Source organism: Coptis chinensis, chromosome 3 (genome assembly GCF_015680905.1).
Source record: "Coptis chinensis isolate HL-2020 chromosome 3, ASM1568090v1, whole genome shotgun sequence".
In the NCBI taxonomy this organism is placed as follows: Eukaryota; Viridiplantae; Streptophyta; class Magnoliopsida; order Ranunculales; family Ranunculaceae; genus Coptis; species Coptis chinensis.
Genome location: NC_141458.1, coordinates 86,711,228 through 86,735,671, shown reverse-complemented (window position 1 = coordinate 86,735,671; position 24,444 = coordinate 86,711,228). Strand labels below are relative to the sequence as shown.

At 36.2% G+C, this 24,444-nt stretch overlaps 2 protein-coding genes across 4 annotated transcripts; both read right to left on the bottom strand.

Annotated features, from left to right (window-relative positions):
• Positions 1–899: 899 nt before the first annotated feature.
• Positions 900–6,930, bottom strand: LOC147511348 (putative plastidic glucose transporter 2). 3 transcript variants are annotated; one of them, XM_086603064.1, is made up of 13 exons: positions 6,398–6,930; positions 6,224–6,314; positions 6,073–6,140; positions 5,821–5,953; positions 5,567–5,666; positions 5,365–5,477; positions 5,124–5,217; positions 3,806–3,959; positions 3,558–3,701; positions 3,401–3,474; positions 2,900–2,988; positions 2,246–2,360; positions 900–1,616 (listed from the first exon to the last, which is right to left on the bottom strand). In XM_086603064.1, exons 1-13 carry the CDS (start codon positions 6,492–6,494, stop codon positions 1,434–1,436), a joined length of 1,455 nt encoding a protein of 484 aa, XP_086459190.1. In that variant the 5' UTR covers positions 6,495–6,930; the 3' UTR covers positions 900–1,433. The 3 variants fall into 3 exon arrangements, with proteins under 3 accessions (XP_086459190.1, XP_086459191.1, XP_086459189.1); XM_086603065.1 differs by having other exon boundaries at positions 3,349–3,474; positions 6,398–6,734; XM_086603063.1 differs by having other exon boundaries at positions 3,353–3,474; positions 6,398–6,734.
• A 799-nt stretch (positions 6,931–7,729) lies between these two features.
• Positions 7,730–23,856, bottom strand: GC5 (golgin Putative 5). Its single transcript, XM_086603061.1, has 19 exons — positions 23,572–23,856; positions 22,539–23,452; positions 21,921–21,992; positions 20,016–20,090; positions 18,195–18,309; positions 15,800–15,861; positions 15,650–15,697; positions 13,178–13,462; positions 13,035–13,094; positions 12,836–12,919; positions 12,648–12,713; positions 12,452–12,550; positions 12,161–12,379; positions 11,527–11,635; positions 11,187–11,410; positions 9,357–9,416; positions 9,160–9,273; positions 8,128–8,202; positions 7,730–8,044 (listed from the first exon to the last, which is right to left on the bottom strand). The coding sequence occupies exons 1-19, from the start codon at positions 23,717–23,719 to the stop codon at positions 8,009–8,011; spliced, it is 2,865 nt and encodes a 954-aa protein (XP_086459187.1). The 5' UTR covers positions 23,720–23,856; the 3' UTR covers positions 7,730–8,008.
• Between the last annotated feature and the right edge of the window lie 588 nt (positions 23,857–24,444).

The following is a 24,444-nucleotide window of genomic DNA, read 5'->3' as shown; positions in this document are numbered from 1 at the left end:
TCGTGGGCTTGAGAAAATAGTGTGGGTACTTTCTCAAGGAAACGAACCGGCAGACGGCGCCAATGTAGAAGTGTAGTTTTTTTGTCTACGACCTGATGTTGAGTTTGGTAGGAAATGGCTGCACTCTTTATTTGGACAAGAATTGCGTACGTATCAAGTTCCTTGGGTAAACTTGAATAAAGCCTTACGTAGTTTATCTCTCTCTACTTATAGATTTTTTAGCTGATTTTCCTTATTTGTTCCAGGTCATTGTCAAGTGTAGATCTATATTTTGTGCTCTCTTGATGATTCGTCATTACTTCTAATATTACAAAGTAAATGTCTCCTTGATTGGTGCGTTGACTGAGCTTCAGGATCGCGGTGGATCATTTGCTTTCATATATGGCTGTGTTTGATATTTGGGACAACCTGAGTTTGGTTCGTTGTCATGTCCTGGTAGCGTGGTACGCACTGATGATGTACGAACTGTGAAGATACGACCTGGTGTGTGGACACGTGTGTTGTAGTGATATATTTGAGAACGGAAAGTACTTACAGTCGTAATGATAATCACCCCTACGTTCATCTACAGAACGCAACTCTCAACCCTACTATGAAGAAACCATACACTACTAACTTACTAAGGAAAGATGTTTATATGGAGCGAGTACTTGATGTTTTGGTGATATGTAAGCAAACCGGTTTGTAGAGTATTTGATCTTGGAAAGGGATTGCAAGGGTGGAAACGAAAACAAAGGGACAGCAGGTACGACAAAGTTTTGCTTTGGGGGTGCAGTTTTCATCAACATCCGTGGAGCATGCGGAATTCGGAATTCATGGTGCGGAAGTAGTAGCGATTCTGGTGATTCAAGTGGGAGTTCAAAATATGGAACTTTTGTTTAAAAAATAGCATTAAGATCTATGTAATGCAAATTTATAAATACCCGTTAAGAGTAAATGTAATAGTAACGAGTACATGTAATTCATTATCACAGCTAGGTAGCTTTAAAGAATGACTAACTACTAGCAACAGCGCAAAAAGAGCTCTCCAAAATACATTGGCCTTGTTATGAGAGATCGTCAAACTGTATCTGTAGAAATCTTTTGCAACACCACTATGCCGACCAACAGGAAAGTTAAAAAGGAAACTATATAGTAAGAGGTGCACCCAATCATAACATTATTCTTAACCACCAATTATCCCTGTCGGTTAGCATTTGGTTAGACCGTTGGAAGAATGATTAGGCCGCACAAATAGGTTTGTATCAATTCATGAGCAGCTTGAGTATCTTGAACAGACCTAAAAGGAATATGCAATTTAAGCTACTTTTTAAACTCATACATCTCTTCCACACTACAAAATTTGGTTTCTATAGGACCTATTGCTATTCTTCTATTGGGAAATGGCAAGGTGATTATACTTGTTGACTGATAAGTACAAAAAATTCATAGATCTACTCTGGGGGAAGAAGTGCTATCTCAATCTCCTGGAGAGACTTTCCTTTGGTTTCCACAATATTTTTCTTAACAAAAGCTACTGCCATCAAGCAAAAGGTAGCAAAGAAGGAGTACAAGATCTGAGGTCCAAGTTTCTCAAGCAAATGCAAGAACAACAACCCCACAAAGAAGTTTATTACCTGAAACCAAACCAGTAAAAAATTTAGAGAAATTGCCTTTAAATTCAAGCAGGGCAAATAAAAAGAAATATTCATGTAGTTAACAGATTACTCATAATGTATCAGAAAAAAATTATAATACCAACACGTATAACCATATCAACAGATACAGATAATGACCCAAGCCAAAGATGAAGCATTATGTTTACTCACGTCAATTTCTACCCTAAATATAATGACCCAAGCCAAAGATGAAGCATTACGTTTACTCACGTCAATTTCTACCCTAAATAACTGAGATATGCCCACTACCCTACAGAACGAAACAAAGGAAAGCATCCCAAGCGGCTACTTTGGTCCTCCCACTTCAAGGATTTTCGAATCTTTCACTCTACACAAATAATAATCCAAATCTGACAATTTCACTTTTTTAAGATACTTGAAGAAAGACTTACCTAAGTTGTTATTAGAAGTCAAAATGTCAATTAACTCAGCAATGTTGAGGTGGTCAAAATTCAGAAGACTAACATGTTTGTGGAATGAGTACATAAGATTGTAAACAGTTCCACAGTTGTATTCAACAAGTATGGAGCGATTTGAATTCCATATATATATAGTATTCCCTAAAAAAGTAAAGTGAGCTCAAATACCCAATGCACTGACAGACAAACTGCCATCGCCTTTGCTCTGATTCGACCAGGAAGAATTTCTGGTAACAGAAGACCTGGAACTGGGCCAGCTCCTAATGAAAACATTAATACAAACCTGCATAATAAGTATCCTATTAGAGACCAAACAGAGAAAATAAATTAGGGTTAACGAGTATTACACCCCCCGCCCCACTAGAATTAGGATTTTCCCCCCACTAGATGGGAAATTAGGGTCTCTCTCTCTCCCCCCAGGGGGGAATCCTAATTGGCTCATCTAGTGGGTGGGTGGGGGGATCCTAATTGACTCAGATCTAATACTCTTTGTCAACCTGTTTCAAGGCTTCCATAGCTTTCAGAATTCATGTTTTTCTCCATTTTACTAGTCTTAATGTAGGGTAATCATTGAGTTTGGATGAAGCACACATTCTCTCCGTCAGCCACCTCAATTTCCACATATATCGGAGTGCATGCTTAACATGATTTTTTTTACTTTAACCATTGTTCAAAGTATGAGCTTCCCAAAAGATCAATAATATAACGGCAGTTCTTAATTGAAGAATTTGACAATAAGTTTGCATTTTGTTTCCAATTTGGAGTTGAACAATTAGAAACTCAGAAAAATCATAGAAAGGTGTTTAGATAGTTGTTACTCACAGCAACATCCCACCAACAGATAAATACACAGATCCAGACCCTGATACAATAGAACTTGCTGCGAAGACCTGAACGCCCATTGCCACTGCCTGAATGATCATATGCATCGCAGCAAAAGTCAGATTAAAAAAATTGAGGGATAGTGACAGACAGAACTACAGATGACTACATCACGCCAGTACTTTGTGCTAATAAAGCCAAGACAATCAATAAAAGTTAACCACGTTTAATGAGCTTCAACCAATTGCTCAAAGACGTGTTCGTAATGCCATAGTTTAAAAGTCAATTTGGGTTCAGAAAAGGAAGATACTTCATCCAAAACTAAGTAGTGACTTGGGATAACCATCAAGTATCCTATTGAACTACATATGACCCTCCCTCTTTCAGTGGAATCCATAAGTCCGTCGGCACATAAGCATAATAACGAACATAAGTAAGAATTCTGATACCAACAGCAATATATGCCCTTTTCCAGCACACGTATTTGGAAACAATTTGTACCATGCCGAAGAAGCTCCCCAAAAGAAGCACCTTCCGTCCTAGTTTATCCATCAAAATCATAGCAACTATTGAGCCTGAAAATAATGACAATGTCAAAGGAAAAGGAATAGGAAGAAAAAGAGTTTTCACGCCACAATAAGTATAAGTTCCTTCATACCTGATAAATTTGCAACTCCTACACAGATGTTGGCCAAGTCTGACGGTACCGCCGCACTCTTAAAGACGGTAGAGGAGAAATAGAATACAGCATTTATACCAGATAGCTGTTGGAAAGCATAAAGGGTTGACCCAATAAAAACAACTGCGAAAAGGAAACAGTAAATTGCAAAACATTTTAAAGGAAACTAACAGATATATGCAGAAAGTCTACAGGAAAAAGAAATACAGTAATAAATTAGATGGCACCTCTGAAATGGCGACCATAGAGCAACTCCGAGAACTTTACAGAGTCAGTCCCGTCCCCTCTGTCAGACTTTGAAAGTTCTGCCATTGCAAATTTAACATGCATTCCTCCTAACACTTTCTCAAATGTAGCTTCCGCATCACTGTATCTTCCTTTCTGTCAATACCAATTTGTATAAGAACCTATATAATGTAGATTAAAGTGGCGGAAGCAACACTTAATTGAAATCTACACTTTGTAAAACCCTAAAAGTCTCACCTTTATTGATAATCACTCAATAATTCATAACACAACTAAAACAACTCCCTGAAACCCTAACCATAAGCCCTTATTTATACTAATAACAATAAAGCAGCAACTAAACTAGTGGGCTCACGACCTATGGGCTTGACCACCGAACCTTGAAAGAAACGAACTCATGTTCTACATCACTATAAGTCGTATAGGAAATGCTCAAATAGATTTAGAACGGTTGTAAAAGAAACAATTTTCTTTTTATTTCAAAGGCTTGTATACTGAAATACAGAACATGACCATTCTGTACCCATTGTGGTAAGGGAAAGCAAAAACAGTACTACTTTATTATGACATATTCTATTGTTCTGCCCTCGAGTCTCGAGGACAACTTCATGAAATAGTACACATTTTAAAAACATTAGTTAACAAAGACAAAAACAAGTGTACCAGTCCCTTCTACTTCTTCCTTTTTTTTTATTGATCAAATCAGTTTCATACTTACATTCCATTTAAAATAAAAGGTTACATAATACAACATAATATATCAGTCTCAAGTAGGAAGAAGCTACTAGGACGCTCAAATGTGAACACCTATGTTACAAGAGTTCCAATTACATATGAAATCACTAAACATCACCCCTTTAAATATCGTACAAGCACAAGACCAATCATACAAAGTCTCTATGATCTCCTCCACTATCTTGTGTAAGGTCGTCTCCTTTGCTTCGAATTTCATAAAACTAATAAGCATACTAAAGTTTGCAAGCATTGTGCAAGACTCGCCAACATGGAAAAATCAAAGAAAAGGAATGTTCTTGTTACATAGCTTCCACATAATACAAAATACATTAAAAGCAAAAGTTTTGTCAAAACTGGCTGAAATTTGATCTTTTAAATACTCCCAATAATGTCTTAAAGGATTCTTTGCATGTGTAAATACATTAGTAGCTAACATTTTCACAAGTTTAAGGAAGTATTTCTGAAACCTATGTAAGAGAGAGAGGTCAGCTTAATCCTACAAAGAAGGCAATTTTGAAAGAAGTCATTTAACATGGAAAGGAAAAAAGGAGTGAAGAAAACGACCTTGTGAAGCCAGTGAGGACTCTCTACACAAAACTCCATGGCAAGAGCTAGAATAGCTGCGGGAACGGCAGATACCCAGAAACACACCCGCCACCTAAGTAAAAGTAAAATTAAACACCAAATTATATATTGATGATCAGCCATTTGCTCCATAAACCGAAATTAGCATGAAGCATTTTTTATATTATGACAACGATCATGTTATAATCAAGTAAGTTCACTTCCAGTGGCTGTATCTTACCAACCCACAATTCCCTTGGCCGGGATACCAATAAATAGAGCACCCATGAGTCCAAGACATGTTGCGATCTGAATGAAACTTCCGTAAGTACCCCGTACAAAAGAAGGTGAAACCTGCTTATATGTTTACAACGGCAAAATTAGAAAAGTAATAAGTAGTTAACGATAAACATACCTTTTTTATATAGGGCCATCTCTCATACCTCAGTCACATATAGTGATGCAACAGATGGGCCTAGACCCATTCCTGTTCCCACTAAAAACCTTCCGAAAAGCATACCCTCCAAATTACTTGTTGTTGCACTACAAAAGCATAATTTGAGAAAGATTAAACTAATAACGCTAACACCTAAAGATCAAGACAGTCGAATTACCCAATAAAGCTTAATCTAAATTTTAGATTTACACATGCAAAGAATCCTTTAAGACGTTATAATTTTTATTTCAAAGTAATTACCTCACGGAAGCACCAATAATCATCGGTAAAGCACTCAACTGGAAAGCTCTACGACGTCCAATCCCATCTGTGATCCAACCACTAAAAAGAGAACCAATTAAGGCCCCTCCTAAACACATACTCACTACTAGTCCTGCATTTGTCATAAGCCATTACACCTATCAACATCAGAAGTCAATAGACATAAAAAAAAAAACGAAAAATAAATAACAGAACAGAATGGGATTGCAGGACAAAGCAGCACAGAATTACCTTCGGCCATCCTGTTCCCACTAAAACCAAGATCTAAGGAAATGCTTTCAAGTGGTTCATTTACTACTCTGCATTGAATTTAAATCATATTATAAAATGAAATAGAAGTGACATAACAGTGTTTCAAAAGGAATAAGGAATAAGAAGATACCCAAGATGGTAACCGAACAAGAATGAAGAAAGCGTAGCTACAAGTATATACGGCAACGAAGGCTTCCATGAAGGATTTGTAGCTACTTGGTCTGTACCATTTTGCAAAAAACCACCAAAGTAAGCTTTACCATAAAATCCCAATTATTAAAATCCCAAACATTTTGATACCCACCTGGAAAATCATCTTTATCAAATACAAGTATAGACTCTCTGGAAGAAACCTTGTTATACGTAGTGAAAGCGTCCCGGAGAGTCTGGCGCGCCCTCATTCTCTAAAAATCTATTCTTTCCTCCAAAACCGATCAACAAAAACTTGTTTCTCATAAATCTAAAATATTCTTTTACCACTTGAACCAATCTTCACCTTAATACAATATTTAAAAATAAAATAAAACAGGAGATAATTAAGTTACTGGTCATTAACAATGGATCTCAAACTCTCTCTAGTTTCCTAACGTGCGGTTTTAAGGAAAAAATGACAATGTAAACTTTTTTGTTCTGTTCCATCTGACAATGGGACAGATCAGCACCCAAAAACTTTATTTTTATTTTAATCATATTATTATTATAATATTATAGTATAATCCATCTAAACATTCTCATGTACGCAATAATATGCATGCGTTATTATTCTTTTTTATATTTGTTTGACTCTTGCTCTAGTCTAAGTTCTACCATAGATGCTTATTTCAAATCTATTCTACTTACAATTATTTTTTAATTTTCAATTAAATCAGATAGTCTATATATAGGATTCAAATATTCTATAATGTGTTCCTTGGCTTGCAGAATTTGTGTTGACACTTGTCAGACTACAACAGCAGGTTTGGCACACACTACCGTCGAGTGTCAACGACTATGGTCATCTGATTTTTTTCAAGAGAAACAACCAAGGAAGGCAGATCGGCCTTCTATCATCAATGGGTTTCCAACCATAAACCATTAAGAAATAAGAACAAAGCGCTAAAGTCTCTAATTTGGTGAAGGGTCAGAACTTCGTTCTGCCTAAAGCTCTAAAAGCTCTAAACTCTGAACCATATCAGTATATCACTAGTCTCATGTTTATATGCCCCTTTTACCATCTTTTACCTCATACGCACATTCTAATGGGCAATGTTTTCCATCGCAAACTCAGGGTCTTGAGATGAACTGATACTGTGATTTCTTTGCACCAATAACAAAAAAACCCGATAAACAATCTAAACGGTGGAGCACATATCTGCCAAGGGTAAGATCTGGTCATGTTTATCCCATTTATTCCCACGTAGCTCGTCAAACGCATATGTTATACGCACCAAAAATCAATCCGAATTGTGCTTCATATCTACTTTTCTAATTCATGTCCATCGTGTATACCTCATCCAAAATATCCAGTACAAAACTCCATTCGCTCTCTTAATATATAAAATAAATCGAAACAACCAAAACCAGTCAAAGTATGACGGCGTTTAACAGGAACTGCAAATCATTCGTTGAAAAAGCTAGTCTGTGTCAAAATGGGGAATAAGAAAAATGTTCACTTTACCACATTATCTTCGTTTACAACATTTTGATGGGTGCAAGATATTGCAGGTCATACTATACAACATTGAGCCCTGAATCAACAACAAGGGCAGGGAGCCATACATATCTAAACCCAAAATACAGAAGGAAAAAAGAAGATAATAAAATAACAATATGCATAAACGAATGAAGAACAAATTATTCAAATGATCAACTCGATCAAACACAAAAGTGTGAGAGCAAAGCAGTCTGAAAGACAGAACAGCCAAACTCAAATGGATCACGAGGCACCAACAGAAGAACTCACTACCTGGATCTGTTAGATATGCAACCCAAGTCAGAAAAGACAAGAGCTAAACACAAAATCGAAGGAAAATGCTTCTAAGGTGACAAAGCTACCTTATTCACGAGCAAATTTACTTGCTCTCTGTACATCTCCTTCAAGTCAACAATATCAGCACGCAGTTCTTCCAGCTGTACAAATCGCAAACAACAACCTCTAAGTTACCAAATTTGTATTAATGGGGAGAAAAAAGTGCACAAATCGCAACTGACAGTTATCAGAAGTTGATCCTCATATTTAAAAATGTCACCACTTGACTGAGAAAGCACTTTCCATAAAAAATATGAGCATTGGCATTAAGATCTTAGGAGTTGAGAATTGAGAAGTGTGAAGTTCATCAAAGAGCAACTGGATTCTAAAGTTTAACAAGACATCCTTTCCATTATTCACCTATTCCCAAATCAGGTTTGTTAGATTTTTTGAGCATTTGCCACAACTTCTCATATTTCCATCACACAAACCCATGCCAAAGAATAAAGGTGATTCAAGAACTTTTGCTAGTTTAAGGTCTGCATAACAAAGACAGACAGGCACAGTATCCTGTCCTAAATAGGCAAAAAATGGCAGAGATAAAACTGTCTGCAAAATGTAGGCCCTGCTTGGTATCCCTGCAAGTTCTTGTTCTTTGTTAGAGAATTTGGTGGTGGGAACAACAAACAAGACAGCCCAAACCCTTGATCACCTCTATTGTTAGTTCTGTCCTAACCAGTACATTTTTGCAATTTTGCAGGGATACCAAGAGGACAACGTAGAGTAAGACTGTCAGATCTAAGCAACGTAGAGCAAATTCCAACAAAATGGGGTGTCCTTGTTTTATGCAAAGTTGCAATCTAACCACGCTCATTTACATCACAAATTTTGATATATGAAGTAAAAGACACCCCCGATGTTTATGCTGAATTATTTCCTGAAGCATACATTTCCTTGCCACAAGTAGGAAACAAACAAGAAAACAGTAAGCGCGAATAAGGTGCAACATCAAGATATTACGCTATTGGTATTTAATATGCATTTGCCACCACTTCCATTCAGTATGTCACAACGCAACAGTATAAGATTTTTTCATAACCGCAGGAAACCATATATACCTCTTCATCACGTTCTCCCATTAGCTCCAAAGCAGCAGAGTGCCTACGTCTTAGTGCTTCTAGCTCAGCTCGCATACCAGGAAGAACAGCTGCTTCCACTCGTAATGTTTCACACTACAAAAAAAAAAAACCAATATTCCTCAAATTAATCAATGTCATATACAAAGAATTCGGTATATAAATAGGCAGACACCAACCTGGGCCGTCATTTTAACCAACTCCTCGGCAAGGGAATCACGGATGGATTCCAAAGAAGCCTGAGAAAAATAAAATCAAAGTTATGAATCAATTAGATATATAACATCCAACCTTGACAACATAATTGATGTATATTCCACGGCCCATGTAGGACTTATCCCTCGTCAAAGACAAAAGGATAGTGTAACTTTCCACTTAAAGGAAAGAGATAACACATAATCATAAATATCTAGTCTGACATTCATGAATTGGAATATTTGAAACTACCAGTGATTTATGAGTTTTTTTTTTTCTTCACTAAAAAATTTGGATAGGGTTTGTGTCCAGCAGATACCGACATCTAATAATATACATAACTTCTTGTGTCCTAGGCGTCAAAACTTTAGCATACAGAATCCAATATTATCAACATATAACCTTTTCACCTTTTTAGGATTCCAAATAGGAAATTTTGGATCCTGGGCCCAACTAGAGATTACTAAGTAGAAATGACTTCCAACATCCATGATCAGGGTGTTCTTCTCTTGTATGGTAAAATGGAAAGAGAAGGTACTCCAGAGCATGAGGTCCCTTACTAAAATATCCTCCCAAATCTTGTCCCTGGTGCCCCTCCCCACGAATAAATATAGATGGCATGCTTGGCTAAAGACCTTATTTCCCTTGGGCTCTTTTCCATACCCCACACCTCCCAACTTAAACATCTGCCCCAAATCTAGAGGCCACAACCAATCTTCACAAATGATTAAGCTAACATGGCTTGCTTTATGACATGGATTGTTCTTAGCCACTACCTTTTACTCGCATAGACCCCTGTCCATTTCACATAATGATTAGCCATACTCCACATCTGTCCACAAATAAATATTCAATCTTACTGGTCATCCCCGTCTACGCTCTAGAAAAAAGCATACTTATAAACTTTCGAAGGAACTTAAAATAGGGAGAACAGGCTGCATCTGTAGATACAGGAACAGTGTTGGTGCCTCGGTGGTCCTTTTGATCAAACACAACATCTCAGTTGCAGATCACGGAGCCTCTGCCAATATCAAAGGCTGTCATGGTGTGCACTTAGAAGGGCTCTTCACTAATTCAATTACTTGAGCATCAATCGCTCCTGTTGCCTCATGAGTGAATATTTTAGTTCAATCTTGTTAAAATTCTAACCACCCAGTGCCCATCCACTTTAAATCTTGGGATTTACCTCCTATTTCCACCTTTTAGTCTTTTCTCTCCCCTGGTTAATGTGAACTGAGCGCTTCCAAACCTCATGAAGAAGAAAAGAAGAAAAAATTAGTGTTCCTAGACATTTTGAAGTAAGAATGGGAGTGGTGCTAGCATGGTTGGAGGAGGCTGGCTTGGAAGCTTTGATGATGATGGTCTGGTTTCCTGAGTATAGAATGGAGTTTTGTATGGCTGATTTTTTGTTATGTGATACTATATTGATGTTAAGTCTGTGAAATGTTGGTGTTTTGTCTCATTGACTTGTGGCTTGGTATCATCTTAGGAGTTTTTGCAAGGGGTTGTGCTCCTTATTTGATGTAAGGGTACAATCCCTCTTGGATGGATGTGTATAAACAAAATAATGTTGCTGGTATGACAGGCGGCAATTATTAAGAATAATATAATATCAGGATTCAGGAGGAATAAAGAAGAACAACAGCAACCGGAAAAACTTCGTAGTAATTGATTTCTTTCCTTTAAAATAAAATAAAACACTGTGCATACTGAAAAAAATCATGTCATGTCAAGTGTTTAATTGTAACAGATTAAGCCTTTCACCTAGTACACAGAAAATAATAAGCATACGAGAAAAACTGATAAATGCATACCAGACGAGAAATGTATGATGCAAGTTCACCATCCTTTTGACGAAGTGTAGCTTCAAAAGTACTTGGTGTCATGCTCTTCAGATAGTATGGAGTCATGGTTGTCTCACCAAGGAACCTCCTCTCCGACAAACTATCAGATGAATCCAGTGATGCCTGAAGGAAATAACTTTCCTCCATACTGCTCAGGCTTCCAGAACTGGATAATTTATGCATGGCTACGTTTCCTGCATAAAATTAAGGTTATGTTACACATAATCACCAATAGTTGAGTCCCACTAACTGAGGAACACTTACAATACAGGATCTGAAGCTCTAATGAACTAAGAGAATCACAACTGACCATTTTCTAGAGAATGTTGCCTCTGCTTTGTTGAGAGATCAGCTACAGGAGTTTCTACCTGAGCATTTCTCTCGAAATCCAACCTAGAATTCCTCTCTCGTTCTAGCTCCTAAATTTGTTAAGCATTAGAAGAAGATTGTAGCACCAAAAACAGTACCAAGAAATTATAAAGGTGCAAGTACTATTGAACCAACTCGCTACCCTGATATGTACTACATTTATACTAATTCAATCGTTTTGCAAAACCGCTCCTCCGATAGTGTCAACTTAGAAGACGAGTACGTCATCATCATATAAACATACAAGGTATCAATTATTCAACATAGATAAATGCATATGCGATCAAAGGCTTGTGGGATTATACACACCATTGCAGTATTGGAGAAAACATCAGTTAAGATCATATAACCGCTCAACTCATCAAGTTCTGTGTTACCATACATGCACTTAACTACAAATGTTACATGCTTCTTATCAAACGCACACCACTACTAACAACAAATTGTCAATCATGTGTGGCTGCACACTGCACATGCAAGCGACTGGATCGAAAAGAGGTTTCGAAAATCAATATAAGTCTTAGTTTCTGCCAAGAAAACCATCTAGCATGTGTCCCAACGAGCCCAAATAGTACCTGTTGTAATAGCTCATTGTTTGCCATCAGCTCCTGCAACTCTTGCTTGTGTTTCCTCCGGAGTTCCTTGGTTTCCCCTTCAAGCTGGTTAACACGAACTTCATGAGTAGCAACAGCCTCTTGTGCGGCGAGGTATTCCTGTCTATTCTCAGACGCTCTCTGTCTCTCCTTTTCAAGGGACCTAGTTAATTGTGTTTGCTCTGCTCTAAGACATGATACCTGGAAATCTCCATAGGTTAAGTGTATACTGTTATATTCGTTATTATGACAAAGACATTAACAGAAAATAACCTGAGCTTCCAGCACCGCAACTCGAGATAAAGTTTGAGAAAGGCGCTCATTCATGGCTCTCTCATTTTCCTCAGCTGTTGCAGCTTTGGCTTCTGCCTCCTACAAACTCAAATGTGAAGGAAATTCAGAACACCAAAGCATATGATAAGTGTCACAGCAATCACTAGGGGCACATCATTCTCTAGAAATTTCGAACCTGAAGCCTAGAATTGAGGGCCCGTTCAACACCAGCCCAAGCATCTGCCCTCCTGGCTGTTGTCTCCTGTTACCATTGAGAAAGTGAATGCTATTTAAATCCAGTCTCTTACGCAAAATGTAAACACAAAAATTCAAGTAATCTCTGTAACATGTGTACGAAAATTCATCTCAAATAATCAATATAACCTGCATAGCTTCAATTTGCCTTAAAAGTGGCCTAGTAGATTCTGGAACTTGTGTGATTAGCTCTTCACATCGACGCTCACTTGCCTGATAACAATGTAAGACAATGTTAAATAGAATTATCAGAAAATGTCATTTCCCATCATACTACAACACAATAAAAAACATGAAGACGGTGTATAGTCAAAAGAACTTTACATACTTGATATCGATTTTGAAGATCACCAATGTCTCTACGAAGCATTTCTTCACGAAACACTGCCTACAAAATTAATCCAGAAATTTTATAATTTGTTAACCGTAACAGCTAATAAAAGAGCACCAGAAAATACGTCAGAAGAGTACTTGTTGTTCCGTTCTAGTTAAAGTTTGCCTCAGCTCATCTAGTGTTTGAACTAATGCAGCTTCACGTTCACCAGCTTCTCTCAAACGACTTTCCAGTTCAGTTCTGGCTTCAGTATTGGCCTGCGCCTCAGCCAATGCTTCAGCCTCCTTGGCTGCACTTAAAGCATTTGTGTAATGCTCCTTTTGGGCAGCAAGTTCTGCTTGGTGCTTCTCGATAGTTTCTTGGAGAAATTTTTCAGTTGCGGCCTTGTCCCTTTTAATGCTCTCTACTTTATTCTCTTCTGCCTGAATAAACGGATGTCAAGTAATGAAATTACCACTGAAGTACGTGCTCACTGAAACTGAAATCTAATTTCAATCTTCACAGCTAGTGAGCTAGATAAAGATGCGTGCAAAAACAGTAAGTACCGATTTCGGCAATCTCGACATTATGTCACATTAAATACAATATCTGATGCATCATCCAAGCCCGAGGTTATTTCACTTATTACAATTATATACTGGAGACTCTAAGATCAATACTCTCCGTCTCTCCCCTGAATCCATTTTGCAAATGCATACTTTACTTCTTGGATGGCCCTCAATGAGAGCCTCCAATCTCTAGAGACAACATAGATGATGGACCTTAATTGCACACAGCTTTAGAACCAACTTTGGGACCTTGATTTTCCACTATTAAATGGAAATTTCCTAGGCACCTCACCTCTAACTAAATGGAAGGCCACCTCCATCTTAGACTCTTTATGCAATTAACACATCATAAGAAATTCAAAAATAAATACCATAACTTTTATGTGAATAAAATAAGTGTAAAACGTGAAATTAGTGCTTAGAAATTATTAAATTTAGTTTTGAAATCCCCAGTGTTACATGTAATATAGTTGAATCATACAAAAGAAATATCCATCTGCTTTTTACTTGTTATCAAAAATGATTGGGGAGGGATAGTATGACACAAAAATAACACATTAAAATGGCACACGCTTTTTGTGGCGCACATGGAGAAGAGTTAAGGGTTGGCAGGCATCCACATCATGGAGATCATCTTCACAAAAAACTAGCCCAAATAAGTATAAAATGTCACATTAAATTCAGTTTTCAAATCCCCAGTGTTACATGTAATATAATTGAATCATAGAAAGGAAACATCCATCTGCTTTCTATTTGTTATCAAAAATGAAATGAGAGGGATGTAATGACACACTAAAGTGACTCATTAAAATGGCACACGCTTTTTGTGGCGCACATGGAGAAGAGTTAAAGGCAAACTGGTTTTTTGTGGGTATCCACATCATGGAGATCATCCTCACAAAAAATTAGCCCATTTGGATATGTCTAGCCTTACCAAAAGTTGTGTTCAAGTTTAGGACTTTCCTAATGGTTCACAATTCTTTACTTTTACAATATTGTTTCGACAAGGCTAGACATTTCCATATGGGCTAAAATTTTTGAGGGCGGCCTTCGTCAATAGGAGAACATCCTCACAAAAAAAGCAGCCCTAACTTTTCTCCATGTGCAACGTGTGTCATCTTTTTGGAAATACCAACGATGAAATCATTAATCAAAATATGATATACCAAAGTGTATGAACAATATGAAGCACTCTACTGATTAAATCAGATTCATCATTCCTACAAAGAGATCTCCTGCTAAACAATCCATGAAAGATAGTAGCACATGAGATTGGCCAAGAATAAATGTTTTGCAATTACATTATTTCTAACAGCACTAGTCTGAATTGAAGCAACCAATTGTATCCTCTTTTACTTTGCAGTCAACCTCACTAAAAGTTTTACAGCAGATATTCCACTGAAAAATAAATTAAATTAACAAAACTCTGGCTAAAACCACAGCTACCTATGTATGTCAAGAGACAAGTCTACTTCCTATTTGCCATATATTGCAAAGAAAAATAAAATTGTAAGATATTTTTGTCAGTGTATGGGTGATTTACTTATTACAAAGGGATATGGCTCGAAACAAACAAGAGGAGAGTCAACTCATCATCCTGGATTATTACACGTATAATTGAGGGTAGCCTCTTTTCATGATTTTGTATACCATCATGTCACATTTTCCATGTGAGTACAAAGTGATCTATTTTTTAACATGCATTATCTTATTTGCTTCTGATGCAATAGGCAGCGAATCTATAACTGGCCCATTTTCTTAACAATTAAACCTCTCCGTACAGGGGATGTATGTTTGAATGTACGCAATTTCTTTGTTTACCATAGCACAAATAAATACTATCCATAAATAGAGTATACATCTTTCCTTCTTGTAGCATCATTTGCATTACACAAATTGACGACAGACAATGTCACGCCAGATGAGAACGCGTTGATACTTGAACATGGAGGAGAAAACCGATAATTTATCAAAGAAAAGAAAAGAAAGAAACTTTGTAACATTATCACACACAATTTGGGAAAGCATTAGAGCTTTTATATATCTCATTTAAACAGATACCTGAAGCTTGGTAGATAACCCTTTCTTCTCTTCTTCAAACTCTCTGATCTAGCTTTCATCAAAAAGGAAAGAGAACAATTAACGAAATTTCACAATGACATCAACATCACAATATTAGAACGATGGGATCCAGAATAAGTAGTTACACACCTGTGCCCTCAATTTTCTGATTTGTGATTCTTGAACAGCTTGCTTTTTAGAAAGTTCTTCCCCTGCCAAGGAAGATAAACTACCAATTACAAGGGCCTAATTATTTATGACTGTACAGAGATTCCTTGGATATTACAAAACCAAGGTTTTCTTATATATATATATATATATATATATATATATATATATATAATATATATATATATATATATAAAAGGATACGCATTGTCGGATCCCGGTATCCCAGCGACCTATATGAAGTAGGACATGTGGACACAGCTAATTAAAAGGAAAACTATTACTATCCTTTAGTTACACAACTAAGTCTTGGTCTCAAGCCTTACAAAGCGCCTCCTTACAAATAAACAACTATGAAAGTGGCATATCAAAGAGTTGTAATGATGTTAACAAATTATTTTCTTAGTCTTTTAGGGTATAAAATAAATCCTAGTTTCAAATTGTAGGCACAACATGTCCGTGTATCTGACGCGAGTGTCCGTGTGTCCGACACGGTCTTTTAAAAAAAGGAAAGGGTTCTTTTGTTTTTGATCAGTAAAGTATAGTGTGCGGTATACAGGCTGGCTACGTCGACATATAGAATTGGCATACGGAAATCACATATGCAATCCTACCTACCTACACAATGAACTAAAAACAGATTTTCTGGGGATGTGATCTCCACAACATGGAGATCATCTCCACAAAAAATTAGTTCTTTTTTAACATGTCTAACCCTACCAAAAGTTGAGTTCAAGTTAGAAATTTATTTGACGGTCTAAAATTTAAACACTTTTTTGACAAGACTAAAGACATCCAATTAAGCTGATTTTTTGTGGAGATATTATTCATGGTATGTAAGTCATCTCTACCAAAAATCAGCCCTTAGTTCAATATGCAAGTCCACTTTTGAAATGCGTATGTCATTTCCGTATGTCAATTCTATATGTTGACATAGCCAGCCCGATATATATATATATATATATATAAAGGAGGGATAGAGGCACATTTTTATGCGCACGTTATAGCGACATTGTAAATCATGGACTTAAAAATTGAATTAAGGGCTAATTTTTTGTAGATATGATCTCCCCACCATGAAAAACGTGCTTACAAAAATTCAACTCATTTAAATAAATCTAACATTATAACATGCTGTCAAAACTTTTAGACCGTTAGATGAAAAATTCAAAAATGAACACAAATTAACACTAATTTTTACATGGTTAGACATATCCAAATATTATGATTTTTTGTGAGAATGATCTTCATGGTGGGGAGATCATCTCCACAAAAAACTAGGCCTTAGTTCATTTGTATGTTGAAAATGTGGCTATAATGTGCGCATAATGAATGTGCCTCTATCCCTCCCCTATATATATATATATACAACACTTTTTATACAACAGTTTATACAATGGCCTATATCTCACTCTACAAATTTACTTACGACTTGATTTTTTGTGGATTTCATCTTTCCATCATAGATGATAACCTTGCAAAAAATTGGCTCATTTGGAAATTTCTAAAGATGCCAAAAGAAGGTTGCAAAAGTTTAAATCCTAGCCATTAAAAATAATCACATTTTCAAATCAACTTTTAAACCCTAACAAGATTTCGAAATGAACTCAAATTTTGTGGATATGATATTTATGGTGATAATACCATATCCACAAAGTATTAGCTCTTAGTTCAACTTAGAAAATGGTGTTGTATAAACTGTTGTACAAAAAGTGTTATATATGGATTCTATATATATTATAGAGAGAGAGAGAGAGAGAGAGAGAGAGAGATTTATTAAAGCATGTACATAAACTCCTAATTGTTAGGGCATTTCTAAGTCTTAGATTAGGCCAATTTTTTTGTAGATATGATCTCCCAACTACTTTAAACATTTTCGCAAAAAACTGTTCAAATCGTAAACTTCTACCCACATCAAATGTAGTTAACAAATTAAGAATTGTAGACCGTTCATTTTCACCGTAATTGGTAGCACATTTGGTTAGGCTAGAAATTTCCGAATACTCTAAATTTTTGTGACAATGTTGACTATAGCTGTGACTTGTGAGATCATATCCACACAAAAAAAATTGTCTAACCTAAAAATTAGAAATGCCCTAACGATCATGTGTTTGTTTACGCGTTTCAGTAATATATGTCCCTAGAACCATACCCTTTTAAGAATATGAAGTGTCCATGTTACTTAGAGTAACAGAATTAATTTTCAAATATTTAAAGGAAAACTCATCGAGAACCAAGGCCAAGTAATTAATATCATTGCTAGTCAACATCTCATCCTAATCAAGATAAATAGACGACATTAATGAGCAAATAAAACTTGCTCATAGGGTAGACAACAAATAACAAAATATGCACATAAGTTCTTTCAGAGGTCTACCTTCAGCCATTACTTGATTAATTATCTCATCCTTTTCTTTCAAAAGAGCAGCCGCATCACTTTTTTTGCTTTGTTCTCTCCTCAATGTATCTCTTTCCTTGGTAAGAGCATAAATCTGAGCCCGGAGTGTTAGAAACAATTGTAGGCCAAAGAAGTGTATAAAAATATTCATCTCAAAGGAGCAAAATTCACAATAAATGTAACCGTTGATCATTGTTAAGAAGCCAAAAAAGAAAAGGAGGGAGAAAGAGTGGGGTTTGTATCCTTAATTCCTAATTCCAATACAAAACATGGTATATAAGACAGAAGTATGTGCATCATTGTCATAACAATGACAAAAGTCAAATGGCATGCCCACATAGTAGTTTTAATATATAAGGATAAACACAAAACCCACTATTACCGTATTACTGATGCCAAATATATCCTTGTTTTAGATCTAGTAACGTTTCTTGCTTTAATATGATCACCTCATTATCGCTGCACGTGGGACCGTATTTTATTATTCCTTTGAAGCCTTTTCAGAGACAAGGCTACCACCAAAGTTCAGCTACGGCTTGAAATCCTTCAATTAACATGAACTCCAATGAAAATCTATAGAGGCTATAAAAAAACGATGTCACCTCTTGGATTACCCTACAGGTGTACTGATGTCCCATGTACTCATCCATTGTAATCTCTCTAGTTAGGTTTCAAATTTTCTTTATACAGCTAGACCACTTTGGGGAGGTTTAGGCCTTTTACGTTCTTCAATATTTCGTTTGAACTCATTCTTGATTTCCAAGAAAACATTAAAATCGCATTCCTTATGCATTCCTCTACAGATTTTCATTGTAGTAAAACATGAAACATTGCTATGAGTGGAACGCTAAATTTTTGCACTACCAGTTAAGAACACTGAAATTTCATACGAGCTTCAAAATTCAATGGACAACAATAAGCATAACAAAGCACCATAGACAAAGAAATCAGAATATCCAGGTCTTATTAAGGTAGTGAACGATATTAAGGGCGTCTAATACAAAATCAAATTCAATTTGATCTGGTCAATAAGATACTTTGAGGAAATATACTGTGGCAAGAGTTAAGAAATCTCAATCAATATTATCAAAGAAATTTGAAGTATAAATATACTCTAAAAGAAAAGAAGATAGAAATAAAATTACTTGAGGATTTAAGCAAGACGTAAAGCGTGTATACATTTTAACACAGGCAATAGGTCGTTTGTTATTAAATTGTGGCCTTTTTATAATCCACAAATGTATTTATATCACGTAGTATACTCTTTAAGTACCCCGCACAAGATTGAGAGGTTGTAATATTTATCATATTCAACAATGAAAGGTGGTAAGATATGTTTCTTTCGATGAAATAGATACGGCCCTGTTTTACCTCGTTCTACCTATCAACTGAAAGTTTCCTTTATTTTTTACCCAAATTCAGGTCATCATAGGGGATAGGATCAATCTGCTCTTTTTCTCTCCATTTTTTTTTTAAAAGAGAACAGATATAACAATATAAAAAAAATATATAAAATAAAGGATACATAGACATCTCTTTAGATGTCTATTCTATTCCCCTTTATTTTAATATGATATTAAAATATCCCCGTCACCAATCTAATCAAATGAAATACTTCTTACTAACAAAGCTCAAAAGATTCCACCCAAAATGGAGACATTAATAAGCTATTTGTTCATGACACTCCCTTATTGAAAACCATTGCCTAAGACATAGATTATTCAAATCCAAAAACTCAAAAAAATCTTGTTCCCGACAGAACAGAAATACTGCAGAGAAAAAGATGAGAAGAATATGTACCTTTCTTTCAAGAGTTGATACCCTTTGATGGCATTCCTCTCGTAGTACCTCAATTTCCGCTTCATTGGATTTCCTCTGTAAATACCCCTCAACGATTATATGACGAAGAAAGACTATCATTTCTGAGAGATAAATAACATATATGAATGGAGATATATATGCGTCTGTACTCTGTACTTTAGATATACATCCAAGTGAGAAATACAAACTCGTGTTAATGGTCAAGGCATCAGACTAACGAATCACCCTAGAAAAATAAGGGACCACAAGAAGGTAAAAAGATTGAGCAAAGGTGCTTGCAGGCCCCATTTGGTATTATAGCAACCATTGAGGCTATCTTCAATTCTTCTCTATGTTTTTCTCAATCCTTTTCTTTTTGAAATGCAAGGCTATGTTCATACTTGGGCAAATGAACCAGAAAGAACATAGGATGGTATCCAGAAGGTTTGATTTACACAATAATAATATATTAGTTAAGTTTGGCACAAAAGATTTGGTAGATATTCCAAAAATAAAATATTTTGCATGCAATATTGGATCTGAGAGACATCGCTATTGTAAGACAAAATAAAAAGACAAACTCTACAATTAAGTTTTGTTATATAAAGAGGGTCGAAACTCAAGATGGAGTTTGTTTATTTGATTTCATATCTATTCTTAAACATTATAAGCATCCAACTTAAAACCAATTAGTGTAAAGTGGAGAGGCCCAAGAGCATTTATACTATACTACAAGGCTTCACACATCCCAAGCAGGACTATAACAAACATCTCAACACGCCCCCTCACGTGTGGCATTACTTGAGCGTAACATGTGGACGACACACTTGGGTGAGGTGGAGTAAACAGGCCCTTTGGGCCAAACAAAATAGCCTGCTCTAATACCATCTTTAGCAGTATGAGCATCCAACTAAAAACCAATTGGTGATAAGTGGTGAGGCCCAATAACATTTATACTATATTGCAAGGTTTCACATATCCCATGTGGGACTTTAACAAACATCTCAACGTCTATAAAGTGAATAATCATAGCCAAGATAAGTGCATTAACGTATGTTAACTTCAGATAACAACATAATGGTAGTAACTGAGACCAAAGAATTATATGAGTCCAAGAGCTTCAAAACAACTTGGAGCAAGACAGTGTTACTATTAACACTTACATAAATTATAAACAGATAATGACTACAACTCGTGGCAAGGATATCGCCCACAAGAGGAAATTGGAGAAATATGCTTAAGTGGAGGTCACTTATTGAGTGTTATGTAACCCAAGAATTTTAATTAGGAAGGAAATTGTCAAAAGATGGAAATAACACTTGCTGTGCACTCTGTGGACGAATGTAGAGCAATTAGAAAACCTATTCAAAAACTCAGCTTAGCAAAGATGAGAACGTTGAGATGAATGGATCCAGACTAAGAAAGACAAAAGCAGAATTAATGCATCTGATAGGGATATATGGATCTGAATATCTAGATTGTATTGAAACAAAAGGATCAGGCAACCTCCTCACCTCTATATCCCACTCCATTATCATAGAATTTATTTCCCAAATATTCTCCATGTTTCCAATAAAGACAAAATGTCAAAATGTAGAAGCTTCCTATCGAAAAAGTTGCATGTATAATTTGGTTTGGAGAGCTTTGTGATGCATTAACCAAAAGTAAAATGAGTCTTCATGACAAATGTTAAATGAGTTGCATGACAAATGTTAAATGAAGAGAAATACAATTCAAACAAATAACATTCATCACACTATTTTCCAGGAATTTTGATTCCTCGAAACAAACACAGCCAAAGTATTCTGTCTGACACTCTGACAGCATATTTGCTTTAATATTTTGGTTCCTTAAGGCTTCAATTATGTTCTTAAACCAAAACAAATATGTAACTAAAACTCAAACCTTTAGATCCTCAACTACCGCCTTTAGCTGCTCATTCTCATTCATCAGCTTTGCAATTTCGTCAGCTTTGGCCTGAAAAGACAATGTTCCGCTTAACATTAAGGATAATTGTAGAGCACAATACGACAGACAGACAGACAGACAGACAGACAGACAGATAATTCGCTGTAGAGCACAATAGGACAAACAGATGGATAAACAGATCTCAAACACAAGTGAACCTCTAGTAGGAAAATTCATTGTTTTCATCAGTACTTTGTACGTCCAGCTATGATTCGAAATGAGGCCCTGCATCAGTGGATATTTGTCTTCATTTAAGATAGATTACATTTCTTCTTAACAAGGTTTTGACACATAAAAATTACTGAGAAAGTACAATAAATTAGCTCATTCCAGGTTTATCTAGATTTTAGAACAGACCTTCGAAACAAAAGCCACCTTAGCAGAGAGGCCAACGCCCAAAAACAATATGACGTATAGAATTTATAACTTAATAAATTTGGTTTGTTAAAAACAAATTAAGGCTTATGATTGACACGCTATTAAAATTACAGAAAATCACACACAGAGATTATATAGGCCTTTTCGGATAAACCGGGCACAAGAACTGTATAGTACCTGAGCTTGTCTAGCTGCTCCTTGTAATGCAGCTTCCATCATTTTCATTTCCCTCTTCACCTTCTCAGTTTCCACTGCATAATCTACTGAGTCAGACCCGTTCGTTGCAGAGCTCAAACGTTGCTCATTGGAATCAGTCTCATCACTGGCCTGTGAACTTCTTTCAACTTCATTTAAAGGTGAATCATTGTCAGGAGAGACAGATTCAGCTGACACAACTTTCCTCTGATCTGAATGAATCACACTTGAAAAGTGAGCATCTGAGACTTCACAGGCACTTTCGTCATTTACAGTATCTGTTGAATTTGAATTAGTCTCAGTTCGAGCTCCAACTTGCTCATCATTCGCAACTTGTAGAGTCGAACCTTCTTCAGCATCTTCCCTTTCAGTTATTTGTTCATTTTGGATCCCATTCGACTCAGAAACAGAAGGTGACTTATCAATCTCAACCTCCGCGTGATCTTCCTCCACAGAATTTATGCTTAATTTGTTGGCTGCTGACGGTGAATCTACACCTGACCTCACTTCCGATTCATCTACTTCCTGAATCGCATTAACAGAATCACTTGTGTCAACAACCTCAGGGGCAGGATAATTCGATTCAACCTGCACTGTGCCTGAATCCCCAACTTCAGGCTCACCAGTTTCTTCAGTGGATCTTACTTGCGCAACCACATTCGATTCTGAACCCTCATTTTGGTCCCCCTTGATTTCCGATCTATTATCAGGAGGAGTAATTTTATCTTCTTCTTCTATATTAGTTACTAATAATTTATTATCCGTAGAAAGTCTATCCTGTTCTTTAACAGAAGAAGAACGCTCCGAAGATTCAGAAGCAGTTTCTCCACTTATAAAATTCCTAACCGGGTCGAATAAAGCTTTTCTGTCTGCACTTGTAGGCCATAATCCTGAACCTAATTAAACCATGATGAAACCAATCCACTAATTTAGCAAAATTTTACATTCTGGCTAATCCTTTTACGTTGTTTTCTACAAATTCAGCTGAAAACGAGATAAAGATGGTGAATTGTACCTTCGGAAGAAGAATCTGATTTGTTGTCTTCGAAGCCGAGAGCAGAATCGAAATTCTTTTCAATGTTTTTAACACTCTCGCTTAACTTATTAACAGCACCAGCCAGATCAGGGAAGTTTCCCAATGAAACTTTCCCCAGCCACGCCATTCCAATCCTCAATTCTCTATTTTTTTCCTCAGATCATAAATATATTCAAACCATCAAATTATATACATACATATGATGACGTAAGCAAAAGATCTGGGAAATTCAGGATCGAGAAAGATGGAAGCAGAGCAGTGGCCTGAATAGAAAAATATTACTTTGGCATGGGCATATCAAAGCCCAATAGAAACTGCCCGGCCCAATTGCTTTGCATATGACGAATAAAAACCAATGTTGAAGACTTGAAGTATAGTTATCACAATAGGAATCAATCACATGTTACAGGCTGCTCAGTAGGAATTATTTCTATCACAATTTGCTTTTTCAAACTCATCAAAGTATGAAGGTACGATTTTTTATTTTTATTCCCCGCCGATATTTTAATCATATAATATGCTAAATTAAGATTGATCTTCTATGTGATTATTTAAGTGCACAAATTTGAAATGCAGCTGACATTGTGTTTTGTGTATATTGTAATTACTTCTATGTGCTACTATCTCCACCAAAGCGAACATTGAGTAGTAGATTGAAATGGTATTATTTGTTTGGTTTAAAACAATGTTCATTTTGCTCACACCCAAGAACAAACAGTAAAAACAAACAATGTGAATTTGAGTCTATATCCAACTGATAGGATATATAACTTTTCCATCAGTGCCTATGTTGATAATTATTTGTTGATCGTCAGTACCCTAAAAAAGGTTTTGCCAATTATTAGTTGTTGG

Excerpts from the sequence above, each read along its gene's own strand:
- LOC147511348 (XM_086603063.1), bottom strand. The coding sequence starts at position 6,494 with ATGAGGGCGCGCCAGACTCTCCGGGACGCTTTCACTACGTATAACAAG. Across the intron at positions 6,315-6,397 it reads TGATAAAGATGATTTTCCAG|ACCAAGTAGCTACAAATCCT; the intron begins GTGGGTATCAAA and ends AAAATGGTACAG. Across the intron at positions 6,141-6,223 it reads TTGTTCGGTTACCATCTTGG|AGTAGTAAATGAACCACTTG; the intron begins GTATCTTCTTAT and ends AATTCAATGCAG.
- GC5 (XM_086603061.1), bottom strand. The coding sequence starts at position 23,719 with ATGGCGTGGCTGGGGAAAGTTTCATTGGGAAACTTCCCTGATCTGGCT. Across the intron at positions 9,417-11,186 it reads CATCATACATTTCTCGTCTG|GCTTCTTTGGAATCCATCCG; the intron begins GTATGCATTTAT and ends TATTTTTCTCAG. Across the intron at positions 9,274-9,356 it reads TGGTTAAAATGACGGCCCAG|TGTGAAACATTACGAGTGGA; the intron begins GTTGGTGTCTGC and ends TTTTTTTTGTAG.